Below are 21,268 nucleotides of genomic sequence, written 5' to 3' on the forward strand. Positions count from 1 at the left end.
GGCTCAGTCAGTTAAGCATCTGACTCTTGATTTCAGCTCAAGTCATGATCTCAGGGTTGTGAGATCAAGCCCTGTGGCAGACCCTGCACTGGGCGTGGAGTCTGCTTAAGATCCTCTCTCTCTCTCCTGTCCTTCCCCTCTGCTTGCGCCCTCTCTCTCTCTCTCAAAAAAAAAAAAAAAAAAAAAAGAATAAAATTTCTGCCTTTATTTGCCTATAAAGCTATATAAAGTAGCTTTAAGGGGTCAAACATCAAACATTTTCAATAAAATCTATTTACCTGACCATATGTCTTTAATAACATCTTAAGCACTCTTTCAAAAAAGAAAAGTATGTAAAATCCACCAAACACAGCAATTGCCTTCTCAACATAGTTGTCACTTTTGGGATTGAATCCAAATGCCTGAGAGAGAAAAAAAAAAAATTCAAGTAAAACCAAGTAATTTAACCTGACTTCTGAAAAATAATAAGAAATCTTTCAGTATACAATTTTCACCAAAGTTCTAAGTCCATCTTCAGATCAGGTAATATTGGGAATTTAACCACCAAAATCACAAAACAAAAACTCTGAAACTTAAGTAACTAAACTGTAAGAGATCACAGAGGAGTCTTATACCAGAGGAACTTCTATTAATAAAACCCCCAGAGTATCTTATAGTTTCCTAGCTATAAGATAGTTTCATATCTTATAGTTTCCTACCTTCAGCAATATTTGCCTTGAAAGAGAAAGCTTTTCGTAGTAAAAGTGAAGCACTGATTCCCTTTATAGATAATATTAGATCTAGGTAATGAAGAAAAATGAGACATTGATAATCCATTTTCTCTAAAAGTAATATATTTGTCCATCATACCCAGATTCAAATTTTTAAAGCAAATATGACAAGCCATTTGGATTACTGTTTTCCCAAGAGAGATCCTTTTAAACTTAGAGGATCCTAGTAGGCCCTAAAGAGATAAAGAACTCAAGGGCTGGGCCCAAGAATGAAGTAGAAAAGATTTCTTTCACACACACACATACACACACACACACACACACACGTGAGAATGAAATAATCTACTGTTTAAAGGACATAGGGCAAGAGCTAGAGTTTGAAATTATAAAGAGTCAAGGTTTTCCTAACAGACAAGACATACAAACTTAAATAAAAGCTGCAGTAAATGTCTAAGGACATTTTGTGGTATATCTTCAGTAAATCTGACACTGTAGGCTCTTTAGAAAATAAATAAATAATAAAAGTACATAGAAAAATTAAATTTGCCAAATGCAAGACAAAATAAATTTTTAAGGCCCTCAGAGGTGTCCCAGAGCTGTCTGAGCACGTCCTGGTGGCTGGCCTCCTAGAATATTAATTTTATCTCTGACACTGATATCCCCTGTAGCTTGAGACAAGCTTTTTCATCTGCTGTGATTCAGCTTTCTCTTATCCAACACTATCAACCAGACCATAAAATGCTGTGAGAGTTATGGAGCCTTAAAATGTACAAAGTGCTAAAACATTTAAAAGAAACAATTATTCACAGAAACAAAGAGCCAGCATCCTTACCTCTGGAATAAGCTGGAAAATGGCATTTGAAAATAGAGTCCCAATAGCCAGACCCACGAAAAAGGTCAAAATCTTAGGGAAATAAGATTTCTTTATCAATGGAGTCAAAATTAATCCGAGGAGAGATGCCAGATTAATAATTGTCACTGACAGGAGTCCATATCCCCAAACTGTAGATCAGAAGGAAAGAGTAGAAATTAATCAGAGCAACGAAGCCAAATGAAGTCTTACTGTACATGAAGCTTGAGACAATTTTTTTCTTTAAAAGCTTGAAACAGATACTTCTTTAAAATAACAAGATCTTCTCAATGAAAATTACGCAGAAAACTGTGAACACAAATACAGAATAATAAATATAAATAGTAACACTGCTTACACTGTCATCAGCCCTAAACCACTCAAAGGCTCAGAGAATTTTATAGCTTGCAAGGAATTCGGAGAACATCTGGAATAGTGACAAACCATCTGAGGCCCACAGGCTCCAAGTCACCTACTTTCATCTGTAGCTCAAAGCCTGGTTTAAAACTCAGCCTTTCGGAGGAATATAGAGGCAGTGTGAGTTTCAGGGAAAAGGTACAAAGTGATGGGAGGAGGGTAGGGGTGGAGATGGGTGGGTATGGGTTAGCTCCAAGGTGACCAGAGTTGCAGACACTGCACTTGTCATAATCACTGGTCTGCAGGAGCCTGTGGAGTGCACCTCCGTGGGAAGGCAGCACCTTGGCCCTCCAGCTGGGGCCTCCAGGACCTGGACTCAGCCCAGTGCAGTGAGCACTCAGGAGGGGAGCACGTGGGAACCAGAGAGTAGCTGTGTTGCACAACTCGCCCCGTCGAGCCCAGATTAGGGCGAAAATATCCTATGTAATGAGGACTCTGGTGACAGACGGAGGTGGCGAGTCTTTCGACTCTCTATCCCTAAGGCCTGGTACCCAATAGGTGCCTAATAAATATTGCTTACAGTGAAATGAACGAATGTTATCCTAAGCTTTACAGCTAGTGGCATGTGTGACCTCAGTTTCCTCCTGATTATCCTCTATCGAGGGGTTGGTTTAAGGACACCGTGGGAGCGCCAGTGAAGCGTGCCGGTGAAGCCAGGACAGCCTCGGATGGCAGTGCGGGCTGACATACACTGGGCCCCGGAACCGCGACACCTGGCTTTGCCTGCGCCCCACACACAGCACACGAAGGACAGTGTGAAAGATGAGGAAGCTGCCTCTGCACTGTCGCTTCTTTAAAATGCCCAGAAAACATTTTTAAATGTTAGGCCCCTTTTCTCATTGACACTCTCAACGGAGTACCGTAGCAACACCTAAGGGTTATGAGTGTTTGCCGTTGCCAGCTGCTGTGCTAAGAAACTGACAGGTAGGGGCGGGGCACCTGGCTGGCTCTGTTCATAAAGCATCTGCCTTCGGCTCAGGTCATGATCCCGGGGTCCTGGGATCGAGCCCTGATTCAGGCTCCTTGCTCAGTAGGGAGCCTGCTTCTCCCTCTGCCTGCTCCCCCTGCTTGTGCTCTCTCTCTCTTTCTCTCTCTGTCAAATAAATAAATAAAATTTAAAAAAGAGAAAGAAAGAAGGAAACTGACATGTATTCATGAATTTGATCCTCACAAAACCCTGTGAGGTAAGGGCTACTATAACCTCCTTCATACAGTTGAGGAAACCAAAGCATACGGAGTTCAAGTGAGCTGCCCAAGTCATGCAGAGGGAAAGCTGGAGTTTGAACCCAGGCAGTCTGGCTCCAAAGCTGACATATGTTAGCAATATGCTTCATTACTCGTGTAGAGGTATTCTAATTTTTAAAAAGACCAAGGGACTCAGCAAAACTGTAGATATTTTATATTGTGCTTCATGAATATAAGGTTGCTCACCACTATTCTAGTTCAAGCGATTCTATCTACAAATAAACAACCTTAGCAAATGTTTATGGAGCCTCGCATATAGACCGAACCATGGTTCCTGCCAACAAGGAGCCTGGATCTTTTGCTTGGGGAACGGGGAAATGAGTAGGCACATGTACACACAAAGCAGTACAGGTCGTCTATGCTGCATACCAAATAAAACGAACAGGAAGTAAATGTTACTGTTACCACAAGAATCATCACAGCACTGACCGTGACTTTATCTTCTCCAGATGCTTTCCTATCGGTTCCAGATCCCTGACCAGGCCCTGCAAAGTCATTTCATTGGAACCATGAAGGTCCACCTCATTCCTGTTTACTACCTTATCACCTAAAACAATACTACCTACTCCCCTCAGACTCTCCACTTAGAGAAAGCTCGCAATCCCACCTCTCCCTCCATGGTGTAGTGATGTGGTAGTTTCCTTTAATGCGAATAGCCTTCTATCCCTTCACTAGCCTACACGCATTCATTCATTCAACAAATATTTATAATCTCATCAAGTAGACAGGATACGTACATGTTGAACCTAACATAAAGATGCAAAGAAGTTTCTGAGTACCAAACTGAGGCAAAATCACATACACATAAGAAACACATCACCTTCCCTTGAGAAATCTGTGATCTCCGTAGATAGCAGAAACGTTAGAATCAATTTCAATTTCTCAATTTCATAGATGATTGACGACCAAACCCTATCAATTTTGCTTGAGACATCTCTCACTCCAGCTTCTCCGTCCTCATTGCCAATGCCTTGAGTTCAGGCCCTCATCATCTCTCACTTCCTCTTTGGATGCATTATGACAGTCTTCCTCCCACTACGTGACGTGGCCACCAGACTTACAACCCTAAAACACAGCTTGGATCATCTCATGCTCCTTTTCGAGACTACTGTTCATAAACTGACTCCCACACGACTTTTCCAGGGTTATTTGCACACTTCTCAACATGGCCTTTATGCTAACACAATGCTTTCCAAGTACAGAATGACCTTTACTTGTGGTTCTTTATCTGAAAACATCTATCTTCATTGCCTGAGAAACTCACACGTGTTTCTCTAAGCCGACTCCAAGACATCTTCTCTAAAGCTTTCCTAGCTCTTCCAGGCAGCTGCCCCTTGCTCCTCAGGCTTCCATGGCTCTTTGATCAAAACAATGAATCATGGAACACTACATCAAAAACTAATGATGTAATGTATGGTGATTAACGTAAAGTAATAAAAAGAATAAATAAATAAAAAAGTAACTGGACCACGTACCATGTTTATAAAATCCTTATATCATGACTCCTTTGAATAGTTTTACTTTGGTTTTTCACTTCTTTGAATGAACTCAAGATTGACTCTATATTAAGTGAACGTTACATCAAGAATCCAGGGCTTTTCATTACTTAAAAAATAATTTATTTGTGGGAAAAGAATAGGCTTACACAGGGAGCAGGGAATGGAGTGAACCTATGAACACATGGATAAGAGGAGTGAACACATAGTCTTCCTTCTCTGTGTCAGGCACTATTCCAGGCATTTGCAATATTAACTCATTTGATACAATTCTAGAAGGAACGTACTACAATTCTAGAAGGAATGTACTATAATTCTAGAAGGAACATACTATAATTCTACAAGGAACGTGCTATAATTATCTCCATTTTACAGATGAGAGAACTGGGGCACAGAGATATTAAATAAATTGCTCAACACAGCTGCACACAACTGCACATTTTAAAGTACAAGCGAGTACGCCCAATAAAGGCAATGTAGTGTCAAATTAAACAGATTAGTAATAATGAGTACTTTACCAGTTTCCCTAATTCTCCAGAAATTTTTCTCTCTCTTCTCCTACCCTGTCCCACCCACTCCAGCCCCATTTCAATTCCTAAGATAATGTGTACCCTACGCGGCATTTCTGTCTTTATTGGGCCTCTGTCCAAATATTTGGTGCCTGTCTGATCTTGTAATTCAGAACTATTGATTTTCCATTTTATGACTTTGCAGTCTTGACCCTGAAATGCTCTCAATTCCTGTTTCCCAATTCCCTGATCCTACCTCCTGGTTCCTGAGATAGAGGAAACCTAGGAATTAAGGTTAAAAACACTTTTGAAGGTCAGTCACTAACCTGCACGGAGTAGAGGACTTGCTTTTTCTGAAGCTTCATCTCCTATGCCCAGAATCATGTACATGGTAGATATATTTTATTTAACAGATGTATATATAGGGCCTAAATACATTCCATATTATATTCTACATGCTTTACAAATATTAAGTTATTTAATCCTTATAGCAACCTTATGATAAAGGTACTGTTTTAGATAAGAAAACCGAGGCAGAAAGACATAGTCATGTGCCCAATTGGAAAATTATAGAGCTGGGATTTGGGCCCAGGTGGGCTGGCTTCAGAACCTATGCTTTTCATACGTTATACTACTATTAAGTGTTGATATGTAAAGCATTTTCTGAATTTACTTTTAAATATAAAATGCAAACGATATTAAACAAACTTGTAGAAATACAAACATATTCCTATTTAGTATACAATCTAGAAAAATATTTGCTTAAACAATTAGTTAGTTGTAAAATTATTGCTATTCACAAAATTGCTAACTATATTAATAAAGTATGTTTGGGGCCTTCTGTTCTTCATGTATGTAATATAGAATATAAAAGAGAACGTGGATCCTGAAGTTGAGACAGCTTGGGTTTTGAACCAGGCTTTATCATGTACAAGTTGTGTACTCTTGAGCAAAAGACTTGAAACTTCTCTGGACCTACATTTCCTTGGCTGTAAAATAGGAACAGCAGTTCCCACACCTACATATAGTTGTAGGAAGATTAAATGAGTTAACACAGGTCAAGTATTTGGAACAGTACCCGCCACGCAGTAAGTACTACATAAGAGTTGGCTATTATCAATATTTTTGTCACTGTTGTAATTCCTGTTACTCAGAGAGAGATCAAAGTATTCATATATACAAAAAGGAATCCAAAAGTCAGTAGAATAAGCACTCCCTTTGTTGAGGTGTCCCTTTTCTTCTCTATATTTTCTTTCTTTCTTTCTTTCTTTCTTTCTTTTTAAAGATTTTATTTATTTATTTGACAGAGAGAGAGACAGCGAGAGCAGGATCACAAGCAGGGGGAGTGGGAGAGGGAGAAGCAGGCTTCCCGCGGAGCAGGGAGCCTGACGCGGGGCTCGATCCCAGGATCCCGGATCATGACCTGAGCCGAAGGCAGATGCTTAACCGACTAAGCCACCCAGGCGCCCCTATCTTTTCTTTCTTTATAGTCTTCTATACTCAGTATAGATGTGCTCACTCAGACCAGTGGCTTCCCATGCCATCTCTAAGCCGACGAGTCTCTAGCCTTGACCTGCGGTCTGAGCACTAAATGTGTGTATGCACGGCCTACTGGACATCCCTCCTTGTGGGTCTGTGTCAATGTCTCAAACTGACCATGTGAAAAATTACACCCGATCCTCACCACTTGCTTCCCCCATAAGACACTGCTCCTCCGGTCTTCTCCATCCTGGGAAATGGCAAATCCATCTCTCCAGTTTCAGTGGCTCAAACCTTGATTCATTCTTCCCAACCCCCACATCCAACCAGAGGCAAACCATTCTAACACAGTTTCTAAAATCCATCCTGGATCTGATCACTTCCCCTCCCTTCTACCTCTCCCACCTTAGTCCATGTCCCATCATCCTGAGCACCAACCCCTGGGAACTGCCTCCTGACTAATCTCCTTGCTTCTACTCTTACCCCATTACAATCTGTTCTTCAAACTGCAGGTAGAATAATCCTTTACGAATCCAAACAAAATCATGTGCCCCTGCCCTGTTTAGAGCCCTACAGTGTCTTCATACCATATTCAGAACAAAATCCAGTCAACTTACTGTATCCTACAAGGCCCCGAGCTTCATTTCCTTCTATTCTTCCTCCTGCTTACTATGCTCCACACACACATGCTTTCTTACTGTTCCTTACATACGCCAAGCTCATTGCCAAGCTTATGCTGACTGTTCCCTTGACCAAGAATGTTCTTTTCCCAGAAAAGATCTTGCCACGGTCCTCTCCCTACCCTAAGTCAGGACTCTGCTCAAATGTAATGTCATCAGAAAGGCCTCCTCTGACCTATCAACAATCACACTCACCCACTGTCTCCTTCTATCCCTTACCTACTTTATTTTCTTCATAGTATTTATCACCCTGAAATTCTATTATTTATTTGCTTGTTTGTATAAATGTTTATTCTTTCTCTTCTCCATTACACTGTAAGTCCTAAAAGGGCAGGGAGTTTTCTTGTTGACCACTCAATCCCCAATGCCCAGAACAGTGCTTGGCATGTCATTCAATAAACATTTATTGAATGAACAATGTACCAACAGATGAGAATTAAAATATCCATGTGGGTCAGGTTAACAATTTGAGGATACCAAGAAATTGCACATAGATCAGGGGGGCAAACAGACCACCTGAACAAGTGGTTTATTTCATTTGCAAAAGAATTCTTCTACATGTTTAAATATGTGAACTATATAGTAAGCATGCACTTGTTTTCTTATATTTTAAAATTTCTTTGCAGCAGGTTATCCCTTTGAAATCCAACATCGATGGCAATACGATTAGAGGCATTTAAAATAGTCACTGGCATTTTCTTTCATTTACAAAAATTAAAGCAGTAATAACTCAGTACTTTAGTATTTAATCTAGAACCATGCTATTCGCTATCCCTTTACTGAAAATTATGGATAAATGGACAAGTTTTTAAAATAATATGATAAGCACGAGGTAATGGAAATTGATCACTTATGAGCCAAATAGTGAATGTACAATCCAACATGAACAGTATAAAGCATATATATATATATTTTTTTAAAGATTTTATTTATTTATTTGACAGAGAGAGAGATAGCGAGAGCAGGAACACAAGCAGGGGGAGTGGGAGAGGGAGAAGCAGGCTTCCCGCCGAGCAGGGAGCCCGATGTGGGACTCGATCCCAGGACCCTGGGATCATGACCTGAGCCGAAGGCAGATGCTTAACGACTGAGCCACCCAGGCGCCCCAAAGCATATATTTTTTAAAATCAGGAATTGAGGGGGGCATCTGGATGGCTCAGTTGGTTAAGCGTCCAACTCTTGACTTTGGTTCAGGTCATGATCTCAGGATTATGAGATCAAGCCCCACATCGGGCTCCGTGCTGAGCATGAAGCCTGCTTAAGAGTCTCTCCCTTCCCCTTGGCCCCTCTCCCACCCCACACTCACTCTCTCTCTCTCCTTTTCTCTCTAAAAAAAAACCAATAATAGGTAAATAAATAAATAAATAAAATAATAAATAAAATAATAAAATAAAGTCAAGTATTGAGTTTTACAAAGTTTTTAAGCAGTACCAAGTGTAATTTTGACTCCACAAATAGAAGAGCACAATTCATGAAGTTTAAATGAGTTTTAATTATTCTTGCTCTAAATACTTTCAGAATATAAGTACTTTTGTACATTAACTAAAAGCAATAAAGCAAAGAAAGAAGCATGTTAATTAATTTCGGACCAGCCTATAGACTTTTCGAACAAACAGAAGAAAAAACTTCCAACATACCTTCGGAAATACTTGGTTTTGTTTTGTGTTTGGGCCGATCCCCACAAGGATGGAAGTTCAGTTGCTGTAAGACTGCTGGACAGATGACAGAGAAGTTGGAGCTGCTTATCTGAGTAGCATTCGAAAAGCCATGAAGGGAAAAGATCTCTTCAGCTGATAGACACTGAAACAGGATAAACAAAATAAACATGTATGTGTTAACATAGTAAAAGCATGCCAGCAAAGATACTTTAAAGAGACAGAGAATATTTCATCTAGGCACACAGCACTAACTCTGCACAAAAGCCCTAAAATTTTAAAACAGTCTATACCTCTTTAAACCTAGAAACAAGAAAAAAATAGCAAAAAAAAACAAAAAACAAAAAACAAAACAAAACAAAAAAATCCTTGATCAATAGTCTACCTATGGCAGCAGAAAAGGTAAGAACTGGTTTGGGGGTTTCCAAGGACTTTACAAACATTAAAAGTAGACCAATAGCTTTCAAATCAAAAGCTTTAAGAGGATTCTATATTCTCAATCTCTCCTCTCTGTCTTCAGATTGGATATTTTGTGTAGGCTATTGGAGTAACTCTCTGTGACATTTCTTGTAGACAAACACCTGGCTCCTTTACAGTTTCTTAATTAAGAAACCCATCCATGCTTCTAGACAGCAATAAGAATTCCAACATATAATAGTTGTTTTAAAGTATGTCTTTAGCAAATATGGTTATTTGCTAAAATATGTATTGTTCTCAATGATGGTGGGTAGCTTTTCTCTACTATATAAGGTCTTGAAAATAGTGCTAGGCTGTTTAGAAATTCATTAACTATTAATAAAATTTTTCAGGAAAAAATCTTTATGAAAATCACTTTTTAAAGGTATCATTTTATTCTTGGGCATATTTTAACTGTAAACTATCATCCACATACTTGCATTATTGAGAATATAAAAGAAATTAAATGTGTTACTGTGGTTAGTAATCATCGTAAGAATTACAGACTGTGAAAAATATCCATTCTCTCAAACATAAGAGTCTATTTTTAATAAGTACAATTCAGAAAAGTTCTTTGCATGCTTCAGCCAATATTTAAACCCCACTAAGGTTTTACTTGGCTTTGTGCCACAGACTGGACTGTGTTCTCCCAAAATTCATATATTGAAGCCCTACCTCCTATTATAATGATATTTAAAGTTGGGGCCTTTGGAAAATAATTAGGGTTAGATGAGGTAATGAGGATGGTGTCCTAGTCCAACTAGATTAGTGGTCTTCTAAGAAAAGACACTGAAGAGCTTGCCTGCCCTTTCTCTCTCCACCATGGGAGTAGACAGCTAGAAAGCAGCCATTTGCAATCCAAAGACAGAGCCCTTACCAGACATCGACCCCTCTGACCTCTCGATTTGAACTTCCAGTCTCCAGAACTGCGAGAAAACTAATTTCCATTGTTTAAGCTATCCAGTTGACGGTATTCTGTTACGGCAGCGCAAGCTGACAAACACTCTATGAATGGCATTTGAGAACTCAAAAGTTGATGTTAACTGTTTGACCTTGAAGCTCTGTGATTCCCTTTATAACAGAAACAATGAAACTAAAAATTTAAGATGTGGGTAAAAAAAGATCACTACTGATTATTAAGAAGAAAAAACATCAAATACACCAAGATGTGCGCACGTGTCAAAACTAAAATTGCAAATGCCTTAAAGAAAGTACACATTTAGACTTCTTTCTTTGTTTTTTTAATGCCTAAGTATGTGCTTAAAGCTATTACGTTCAAGCCATGACAATGGGTTTGGATTCATGACAATGATAGATGTGTACCATCTCTAGAAGAGGAGACTCACCACTCTCAATGCTCCATTCACAGTCTTCCCTTTGGCTGACTAGGGGGATAATAAGCTAAAGGAGGGGGAAAATAGCTCTACTGGGCGAAGGAAAGTGGGAATAATTTATTTGTTACCATGAAGCCACCCAGGAGCATAATGGCTAGACTCAAAAATTAGAGTCCATGTGGTCAAACTGCCCACACAGCATGGCATGGTTCCAGGAGTAAATGGCTACAGTAGCATAAACATAAAACGGCCCTGTTTCCCTACAAAGAAGTCTTACCTACTTGGACTTCAAGTTCCTCCAACTCTAACCCAGGATAAAAAGGGGAAGCTGCCCATAGATAATTTCCAAAGTCTTCTCAGAATTAACATACTAAGACTTCCTAAAACTTGATGGCTGTTAAGCAGTTCTTTTCAGACTCAGATGGTGACTCGTTAGTGGGTCAGGAAATCCACTTACAATGTCACAGTCAGCATTTTGTAAGGAGCTAAAAAATATAAGAGAAACTATAGAGCATACCACACATCACAAGAGTAAGTATTATTTAGTGAAACTTTTGCTCCAGTTACATAGCATGCACAGAGATACTGGATCACAACGTAAAATGCATTTTTTTTACCGTAAATGGCAGTGAAGAGTTTGAAAGTCACTGCCCTCAAAAATGCTTTAATTGCGCTTCATACATCATTAAAGACACTCTCCTCCATACAGTTGGGGGTAAAGCTCGTGTAGCCAAAGGAACATATAATCAGTACTTTAAAACAGCTTGGAGTCTTGATGATCTGTGAAGCGTCTGTGTAGAAATTTTCGCTGGACAGGTGGTCATGGATAAGAATACTTTGAGAGTGGCAACTGCTCAGTGTCCAGAAAGAACAAGGAGGTGGAGAGACAACAAAACTCTAGGCTTTGCCTAACTGAGAGACGGACTCTTAACTCTAGAGAACAAACTGATGGTTACCAGAGAGGAGGTGGGTGGGGTGTGGGGAAAACAGGGGATGGGGATTAAGGGGTGCACTTGTCATTCTACACCTGAAACTAATATAACGCTGTATGTTAACTAACTGGAATTTAAATAAAAACTTAAAAAAAAAAAAAACTCCAGGCCTTGCTTTATGAGAATAAGGACAGAATAATCACAGAATCCTAGCAGTATGGCAAAACTCAATTAATGGTAGGCCTGATTTATTTAAAATAGCCATCAAGGCTCTTTCCACAGTTTGGCTATTGTGGACATTGCTGCTATAAACATCGGGGTGCACGTACCCCTTCAGATCCCAAGATGTCCATTGACAGATGAATGGATAAAGAAGATGTGGTGTATATATATATATAATGGAATATTATGCAGCCATCAAAAGGAATGAAATCTTGCCATTTGCAATGACATGGATGGAACTGGAGGGTGTTATGCTGAGTGAAATAAATCAGAGAAAGATGTGTATCATATGACCTCACTGATATGAGGAATTCTTAATCTCAGGAAACAAACTGAGGGTTGCTGGAGTGGTGGGGGGTGGGAGGGATGGGGTGGCTGGGTGATAGACATTGGGGAGGGTATGTGCTATGGTGAGCACTGTGAATTGTGCAAGACTGTTGAATCACAGATCTGTACCTCTGAAACAAATAATACATTATATGTTAAAAAAAAAAGAAGAAGAAGATAGCAGGAGGGAAAGAATGAAGCGGGGGAAATCGGAGGGAGAGATGAACCATGAGAGATGATGGACTCTGAAAAACAAACTGAGGGTTCTAGAGGGGAGGGGGGTGGGAGGATGGGTTAGCCTGGTGATGGGTATTAAAGAGGGCACGTTCTGCATGGAGCACTGGGTGTTATACACAAACAATGAATCATGGAACACTACATCAAAAACTAATGATGTAGGGCACCTGGGTGGCTCAGTTGATTAAGCAACTGCCTTCGGCTCAGGTCATAATCCCGGAGTCCCGGGATCGAGTCCCGCATCGGGCTCCTTGCTCGGCAGGGAGTCTGCTTCTCCCTCTGACCCTACCCCCTCTTGTGCTCTCTCTCTCACTCTCTCTCTCTCTCAAATAAATAAATAAAATAAAATCTTTAAAAAAAATAATGATGTAATGTATGGTGATTAACATAACAATAAAAAATAAATAAATAAAAAAATAAAATAAAATAGCCATCGACCAGCAAGTGGGATGCCAATAGCTTTATGCAGCCACCTATTTGTCTTTACAATCTCAATTTCCATAATGCTTTGATTTAACAAAGTTGAACCTGCAACAAAGGAAGCAGTTGTCTAAGAAAGGGCGGTGTTTCTCAGGGCAGGGACAAACAGGATGAGAGCCCAGTGCCTGAACAGTGAGGTGACAACAAAACCGGTGGAACGGTTGAGGAAGGTCAAACATCCTCTCAAACATACCCCTTCGCCTCCACAACAAACAAGGAAGAAATTATGAAACCAGTAGGAGCCACAAGGTCTCTTTGTGAAAGGATCCAGGATGATGTGCCTGAATAGTATGTGTCTTAATAAAACTTCCTGAGCTTTTCTACCATCTGCTTTACATTTATGTACTGAGCTTTTTTCTTTACATCTATTTGTTTTTACAACACCGCTATTCTCGAGGGTACCACCCTGCTGCTTGCTGCGGCCCTTTGAGCTTTGTGTTACAGGAGGCAAACTCCAACCAGCAGATACCCTAGTATTCAGTGGGTTGACGTCTTTCTTAAAGACATTTTCTCAGTGTCTGAGTTAAACTCCTTGAGTCTCTTGCCACATTAAGGGGATCTCAAATGGGTCTTCTGTAGATGAGGTGCCAAAGTAAGGAAGTAGTAGAGGTAAGGGGGTTGAGATTCAGATCATACACGAGATCTCAAATTATATTCAAAACCATTTAACCAAAGAGTTCCATGCATTTCTTCTTCTACTTCCCCTACTCCTTTTTCCTCACCAATTCTGACTAATCAGAAATTTTTGGGGTTTTTTTGCTGTTTTTGCATCCTTCCCAGACATATCTTTCTGGAAATGCTGGTGCAGGGAGGGGACGGGGCAGGGTTGAATGATAAAGGCAACTTCCTCCTCCAGCATTTTGTAGAGTTAAAACCTGCTTATGATAAATGCCAAAGAGTCAGGTAAGATTTGAAATTACACAGCGTGAATAATGATACAGGGGCTGTCCTTGACTAAACTTTGATCAGACTCCTCTAAGCCCATGAGGCCTCAGTCTTGCGTCCATCCTTATAGGGCCTGCACTGTCCGGTTTTAGCAAGAATCCTGTTAAGTTACTTTAGAGAGAATCCTCCATCCTTGATATTTGATCACCCTGGTCTGCCTTCAGCAAGAATCCTATTAAGTTTAGGGGCACCTGGGGCTCAGTTGGTTAAGCGACTGCCTTCGGCTCAGGTCATGATCCTGGAGTCCCGGGATCGAGTCCCACATCGGGCTCCCTGCTCAGCGGGAAGTCTGCTTCTCCCTCTGACCCTCCCCCCCTCATGCTCTCTCTCTCATTCTCTCTCTCTCTCTCAAATAAATAAATAAAATCTTTAAAAAAAAAAAAAGAATCCTATTAAGTTTGCTTAACCAAAATCCCCCCCACCCACCCATGATGTTTCCCCATAGTAATTTTCCATTCATTGACCCCCACCCTGATCCTCAGCTATAAATCCCCACTTGTCCGTTGATGTCTTTGGAACTGAGCCCAGTTCTTGAATAAAATCTGTCTTTACCGCTTCAGCTACTGTTGTACTATGCTACTAGTATCATAACCGTGTAATTGTACTACGCATTGCATAAATGCTTTCCTTCGTCCCACAAATACTTCTGGAATCATAAAATCTGGGTATAATATTGATGGGAGAAGGGGAAGGTGGGGAAGCTAAAGGATGACAACCAAGAAAAAAATCGCACAAAGGTAAGTAAGTCCTAAGACCCTCCATCAAGAAACCTAATAATTGTGGCAGAAATAAATCTCACACCCATATCTATAAAACCAAAGAAAAAGTGATAAATTCGTGAAACATAATGATAAAGAACTAGGGAAGTTCCTATAAGAGAGAAATGATATGCAGAGGAAATTGTCAAAAACAACTTTGAGGTTAGACCTCTGAGAAAGTAGACAGATGATATTGCCACCAGTGTGACTGGGGGTCCTCAGAAAAGAAACACATTTGGGAGGATGGTTGCCAGTTTGGTTGTAGACATTTTAAGTGATAATGCCTGTGGGACACCAGATAGAAATAATGAGGGAGTTTCTTCTGAGAAAGGTAGAGGCCAGAGATAAGGACGGGGCTGTCTTCTGTGAGGAGATAAGAGATGAGTCGGAGGGGAGGAGATCATCAGGAGACAGAGCACAGAAAGAAGAGAAAGCTTTGGGAACATATATATCGTTTGTGCAAAAGCAGTAAAAGAGAGCCAGAGAACAAGAAAGAGTAATATAAGCCCCAAACAGAAGAAATCATCTAGGTCAGTAAAATGTAGTGAATGCCTGTTGTTTTTGCCTGTCCGAGATCCCCATCATCAGCAACAGACCACCTTCCTGCCACGGGAGCCTCCTTCCATGTGATGTAGTTGGGGCTGACCAGGGAACCTCCCACACCTGCCCACTGTCTGGTAGAACAACTGGAAAAAATCTTTTTTGACTAGGATTGCTATGAGTCTGGGATTTCCTGAGGCCACTTTTCTAGCATGAAAAAGGTGAACTAATGCATAGAGACAGACAGGTTTCCAATACCATCGCTCATCCCCCAGATACAGCTGTGCCTAAAGCTTGACTCCAGTGAACCGAGACAATGAACTGCCTTTGTGACTTAAGCTAATTAAGATTAAGTTTTTTCACTTACAAATGAAAGAGTCTTGATTGATATATAATCATTCAAAAGACATTTTCAAAGCTAGGAAATGAATGCTACATCCAGAACCTATGGGAAAACAAAAAGATAAGCTTTTCCACTCTTTAATAAAATCTTCTCCATTCCTCCTTTTCTCAACACATAGGCTATTTTCTCTAGTCAAATGGCACAGATTAAACAATACAGAACGTTACGACCACCTGATCCCACATCCACTGTGCCAAGGCCTTCACCACCACAGCAGAAGTAAAATATCATCCCATTCAAAAGTCACCCCAAAGATGGTTTCAGATTTTGTTTTTCCATGAATTGTGCTTCTGTGGAAGCTGAGCAATTCACAAACCCAGTAAGAACTAACACTGCTAGGTGTGGCTGTGTTCTCTCTTATGAGGGTAAATGTAGGAAGAGAGAGCACCTTGTAATGCACTTAGACTCAGGGACAATCAAAATTAGAATGAAACACCTAGTCCAGGCTGTTGTTTAGGATGTCAAATAACTGAGCCACACAAACCTTAAATTTCATTACCAAGCCCCAGGGGAGCCAGGGGTAAAATTGGAACTAGAATCCAAATCTGAAAAAGCCCTGTCTAAACCCCTTTTCGTTTAGTGACTCCTCTACCCTGCCTTGCCCTGCACACCTGTTGTTTGACAGCAAGAACTACAGCTACCTTCTGGAACTTTCCATGTATGGAGCTGAGATGAAAGCCAAACAACTCACCCTTCCCCAGACCCCAAGTGAATGACTCATCTCCTGTTCTTTGAAGAGATGTGACAGGTAAGAGTTTGCATAAGAATCCACCCAAAATCTTCATCTGTGCTACTCTCGTCAAAGCCAGTCCCACTCCTCCCTCACTGTCATTCATGTATTCATTCATTCACCAAACACAGGACGATCCACATCTTCTCTGGGCCAGGTGTTCTGAGAGGTGTTGAGAATAATACATGGTTCCATCTTCAATAAGCTCACCATTCAGTAGACAGAACATATATATACAAATACTATAGCTATAGTACAATGTAGGAAGGGGAATAGTAAAGATATGTCCGAGCTATTGTGAGGGAAGAGGTCTGGGAAGGCTTCCTGAAGAACGAGATACATGCGCTGAGTCCGAAGTGTTCGTTCAGTGCTTTTGCTGGCTGGAGAGATAAGACAGGAGCCACAAAAACTTACATTAGGCAGAAATCAGTAATGTAAGTAAGTATGTGATTAGTTGACAAATGAATTTTATAAACCATAGTTATTATAGGAGTACTGAGAAGCACAGAAAAGCTATAGTCGTCTAATCCCCACATCAATGACTAAAGTAGATTTAAGGAGAAATCTGGGATGAAGAAATCATGTCTTAGAAAAGTAAATTGTCCAGGATGAAACAACTTATAACTGTTAACGACAGAATTCAGACCAACGACTTTGAGCATTTTCTGACTTCTAAGCCCATCCTCTTGCAGCTATGCCCCTATGTTTTGCTGGTTGAACACGGATAAGAACACAAATAATAAAAGAGAGAACCATTTAGACCCTGGTGAGGAGTATATTTGTTGTCCCTAAAGTGACTTGAGTCATAGAGTTAAATTACTCTTAGATTATATTTAGCATTATACCCAAAGAGAGATCTCAAAAACAATCAAACATGAGCCAGGTTTTCTCACCGTGGTGAGAATTAAGAAGGAAATGCATGATGGTCGTGATTCTTTGCCTTTCAAATAGCCCTCCTACCCATCAGCCAAACAGGAATGCTGGGCAGGCACAAGGACCACACTCGAGCAGCACACAGCCCAGAATCTGGCACAACCCTCTCTGCCACCTATGCCCGGCTGCTGACACTACCCTGAAGTCCTCCTGTAACAAGTTCATCAAACCTAGAATACCTGGATGTGTGCCATTTTGAATGCTTTGCTTCCCTGTTACTATTTTAAAGTCAGTGTTTTTGCAACTCAACCAGAGAAGGCAACTGGTTAATTCATCCACCCGAGCTACCATCACATAACCATACTGGACCATGAGACCAGTACAAGTGGCCATAGATTGTTAGGAACATATTAAGAGAAGGAAAAAGTGAAGATCCAAAATAATTATGTGATGGGAGAGAAACCTCTGGAATCCTTGAGATCATATTTACCTCAGTATTCACGAACACTAATACTAATAATATAATACTGTGTGCCTGGCACACAGTAGGGTTCAGTAAATACTTGTTGAATGACTGAATGAGTAAATGCATGAATGACCTCCTCACTCGTCTTCATGGTATTTTTAAAACCCAATTGCCAAAACATTTTAAGTTCATAGTAGTAACCTAAACAAAATTACGAAAAAGTAAACAAGTGCAGAAAGTGAAGTATACATAAGAATGTTTCAAATACGGCAACTAGCCAAAGTTCCCAAAAGAACAACTTAAATACTTAAATGTTAGAAGGGTAGTTGGAGTTTAACAATCGGGGGTGGGGGGCACTTCTGGCCCTGGAACAAGGGAGGAGTCCCATGCCTTTATCCTTTCCAGGGTGATTGTACAAGCTAACAAGCAGTGGCTCATAGAAGCACACTGGAAGAAGGGTGTTCAAAGTAAGAGTGACTGAAAACACACTTCCAGATTTGTTACTGAGGCAATAATGGAATGACCAAAGCTTAGTCACCAGGAACTGAGTACTTACCATTTCCGAACCTCCTTGATATTGCTCAATGCACATGTGCACTGAGTCACACTTACCAATGTTCTCTTGAACTTTTCCCCTCTTAATTTCCTCTCCAAAGTTTTCTCAATACTATTTTACCAAGCTAAGACAGACTTTTCTAAGGTTTGAGCAAAAAACATTCTAGACACGTGATCTCTAAGTTTAAGAAATGGCTAATCAAGTGATTCCCGACTCGGTTTTCCCAATTCGTTTTTCCATTTTTCCCCTCAAGTTTTCTTACACTTCTTACCGAAGGCACTAGAGTGCTGATGCATTCCCACCCAGAATGCACACACAGACACACACATGCACACGCACATACACATACGTGCACACGTTCACATTCACTCTCCAAACTACTCCTTAAAAGAAGATAGAAAGGGCCTTTCCTAGATATGGTATTTAAAGAAGATACCTTGTTTTATGACACATTGTTCAGGAAAATAAGATTATTATGAAATAATATGCACAGAGTGACATCATTGCTATGAATAAGGTTAAATAAAATCTGGACATGTATGCTTCAAAATATTAACAGTGTTTATCTCGGGGTGATGAAATTATGTGTGACTTTTATTTTTTCCTTTCTGTTTCACAATATTTGCCAAAGTTTTAGACAATATATATGTATTCCTATCTCAATTAGAAAAATAAAGTTAAATCATGGGGAGTTTCTTAAGTCTCTTTTTCTAGGTTCCTCCAAACACAATTAAGACAAGTTGGAATTTTTTTTTTTTAATTTTACTAAAGAAAAAGGAATTTTAAAGCCATGATACACTTTTTAAAAGAGGTTTACAAAGTTTTCTGATTTTACCATAGCTATTGACACATTTCTCAGCTCTATCCCATCCACATTCAGTTTCTTAAGGCCCTCTCACCTCTAAAAGCTTGGCATTGTATCAGAGCGTAGACACTGAGTCTGGATTCTTGACTTTCTGACCCAGACCTGCCTCCAGATGGCAGAAGCTACCCTATTTTCCAACACCTGTGAGGATGACCTTCTTGTATTTGCTGCCAGGCTCAAAAAGTCTTTGGGCCTTGCTGCTCACCAAAGGCCTCCCACTCAGTCCCTCCAGGATTAAGTTGTAGAAGGTATGACTGTTCTCCAGGCAAGACTGGGGCAAATGCCACCGGAGTGAGCTCATCCTTCAAAGTCATCTTACCTCTGCATACAAGGAATGACTTTATCCATCACAGCCCCAATTTTATGACAAGCCTTTAGCACAGTGGCTCTCAAAGTGTGATCCAGGGACCCCTAGGGGTTACCAAAACCCTTCCAGAGAATATATTAGGTCAAACTTATTTTTATAATAATACTAAGACAGCATTTTCCTTTTCCACTTTCATTCTTTTATGAATGAACAATGGGTGTTCCAGAGGCTATGTGACATACGTCACAACAGACTGAATGCAGAAGCATATATGAGAATACAGCTGTCTTCTACTAGGCCAGATAGTAAAGAGATTTGCAAAAATGTAAAACAATGTCATTCTTCTCACTAATTTTTTGTCATGGAGAATACTGTTATGTTTTCATCAAAAATGTTAACATAGTATGGGCTTATTAATGCTATTTTTAATCTATGAAATAAGTATTTAAAATTTTTGTCAACATTAATTTCTCTAATAGTAAATATCAGTAGATATAAACCACATACACTAAAGGTCTTTGGTGTTCTCAATAATTGTTAAGAGTACAAAGGGGCACAAACTTTAGTCTGGCACATAAGAATGACACACAGACCCCTATATACCACTTAACTGACAAGTTGGGAGCTTCTATTTGATCTTACCTAATATACTTTTCACCCTGTTTATCCTACATCCCCATAAGATGGTTTCTGCTGAAAACTGCCATTGTCACTCTTCTACTCAAAATGGCTCCCCACACAAAAACAAAAAACTTCTCTTCTGCCAAGAATCTAAAGTCCAAACACTGAAGAACTTCAATTATCTGTCTCCAATCTTCCTTACTCTCTTTACCATCATCCAAAAGCATATTTGAACTCTCTATTCTAATAAAAAGTTTTAATAAGTCTTGTATTTTACCTTCACTGTGACTTTGCGCACCCCATGCCCCCCCCCACCTAGAATGCTGATGTATCTCCTCTCAAAGTATCCAACTCCGATGTGTGCTAACATTTGGGCCCCGCCTCCTCTGCTTAATACTGCTATGCTCACTAGACTACTACGCCCACAGTATTTTTGGCATTCACTGTGTGCTTCCTTGTATTATCATCCATTCGTGAAAATGGGTATCTCTTTAATAAGATCACATGAAGATCTAGAAAGGATGTGTGTGTTCTTTTTATATCTTCTTCAACCCCTACCAAGGCTTTGGACATGTAAGATGCTCAATGTATAACAATCATTAATTTGCCAGATTAAGGAAAGTAAGGGTGGATGAAAAAAATTAGAAACTAGCACACAGGGTGCCTGGGTGGCTCAGTCGGTTGAGCTTCTGCCTTCGGTTCAGGTCATGATCCCAGGGTCCTGGGATTGAGTCCCACGTCAGGCTCCCTACTCATTGGGGGGCTTGTTTCTCCCTCTGCCCCTCCCCCCACCCATTCTCTCAATATCTCTCTCTCTCTCAAATAAATAAAATCTTAAAAAAAAAAAAAAAGAAAGAAACTAGCACACAGTACCTGAGTATAATTCTGAGAAATACAACTGGATAACCTGAGAGTCATTTACCTCTGAAGAGCCAAATTTTCCAAACATTTGTTTCTCTGCTCATGCCAGGAAACTTTCCCAGAACCAGCTCGATGTGGCCCTAATACTATAAATAAGCTATACTGACAGCAACATTTCCACTTGCCTTAGAAATTATAATTATAAGCTATGGAGAAAATCCAAGTCTAAATGAGAAAAAAAAATCTGACAAAATTCACAAATTAGAAGGAATAAAAACTATTATTTCCTTCTACCTCAATGATATACAGGTTGT

General features: G+C 40.0%; 1 protein-coding gene across 4 annotated transcripts in view; it reads right to left on the reverse strand.

The window, feature by feature from the left end:
• SLC39A8 (solute carrier family 39 member 8) overlaps positions 1-21,268 on the reverse strand; it is a 71,593-nt gene that overhangs the window by 37,328 nt on the left and 12,997 nt on the right. For all 4 annotated transcript variants that reach the window (XM_078069010.1, XM_036095818.2, XM_036095819.2 and 1 more), the window contains 3 exons: positions 9,024-9,186; positions 1,543-1,712; positions 279-401 (listed from right to left, as the gene is read on the reverse strand). In XM_078069010.1, the coding sequence (XP_077925136.1) occupies positions 279-401; positions 1,543-1,712; positions 9,024-9,186 (456 nt within the window). The remainder of the gene's footprint in view (positions 1-278; positions 402-1,542; positions 1,713-9,023; positions 9,187-21,268) is intronic.

This window comes from Halichoerus grypus, chromosome 3, assembly GCF_964656455.1.
Source record: "Halichoerus grypus chromosome 3, mHalGry1.hap1.1, whole genome shotgun sequence".
Lineage (NCBI taxonomy): Eukaryota > Metazoa > Chordata > Mammalia > Carnivora > Phocidae > Halichoerus > Halichoerus grypus.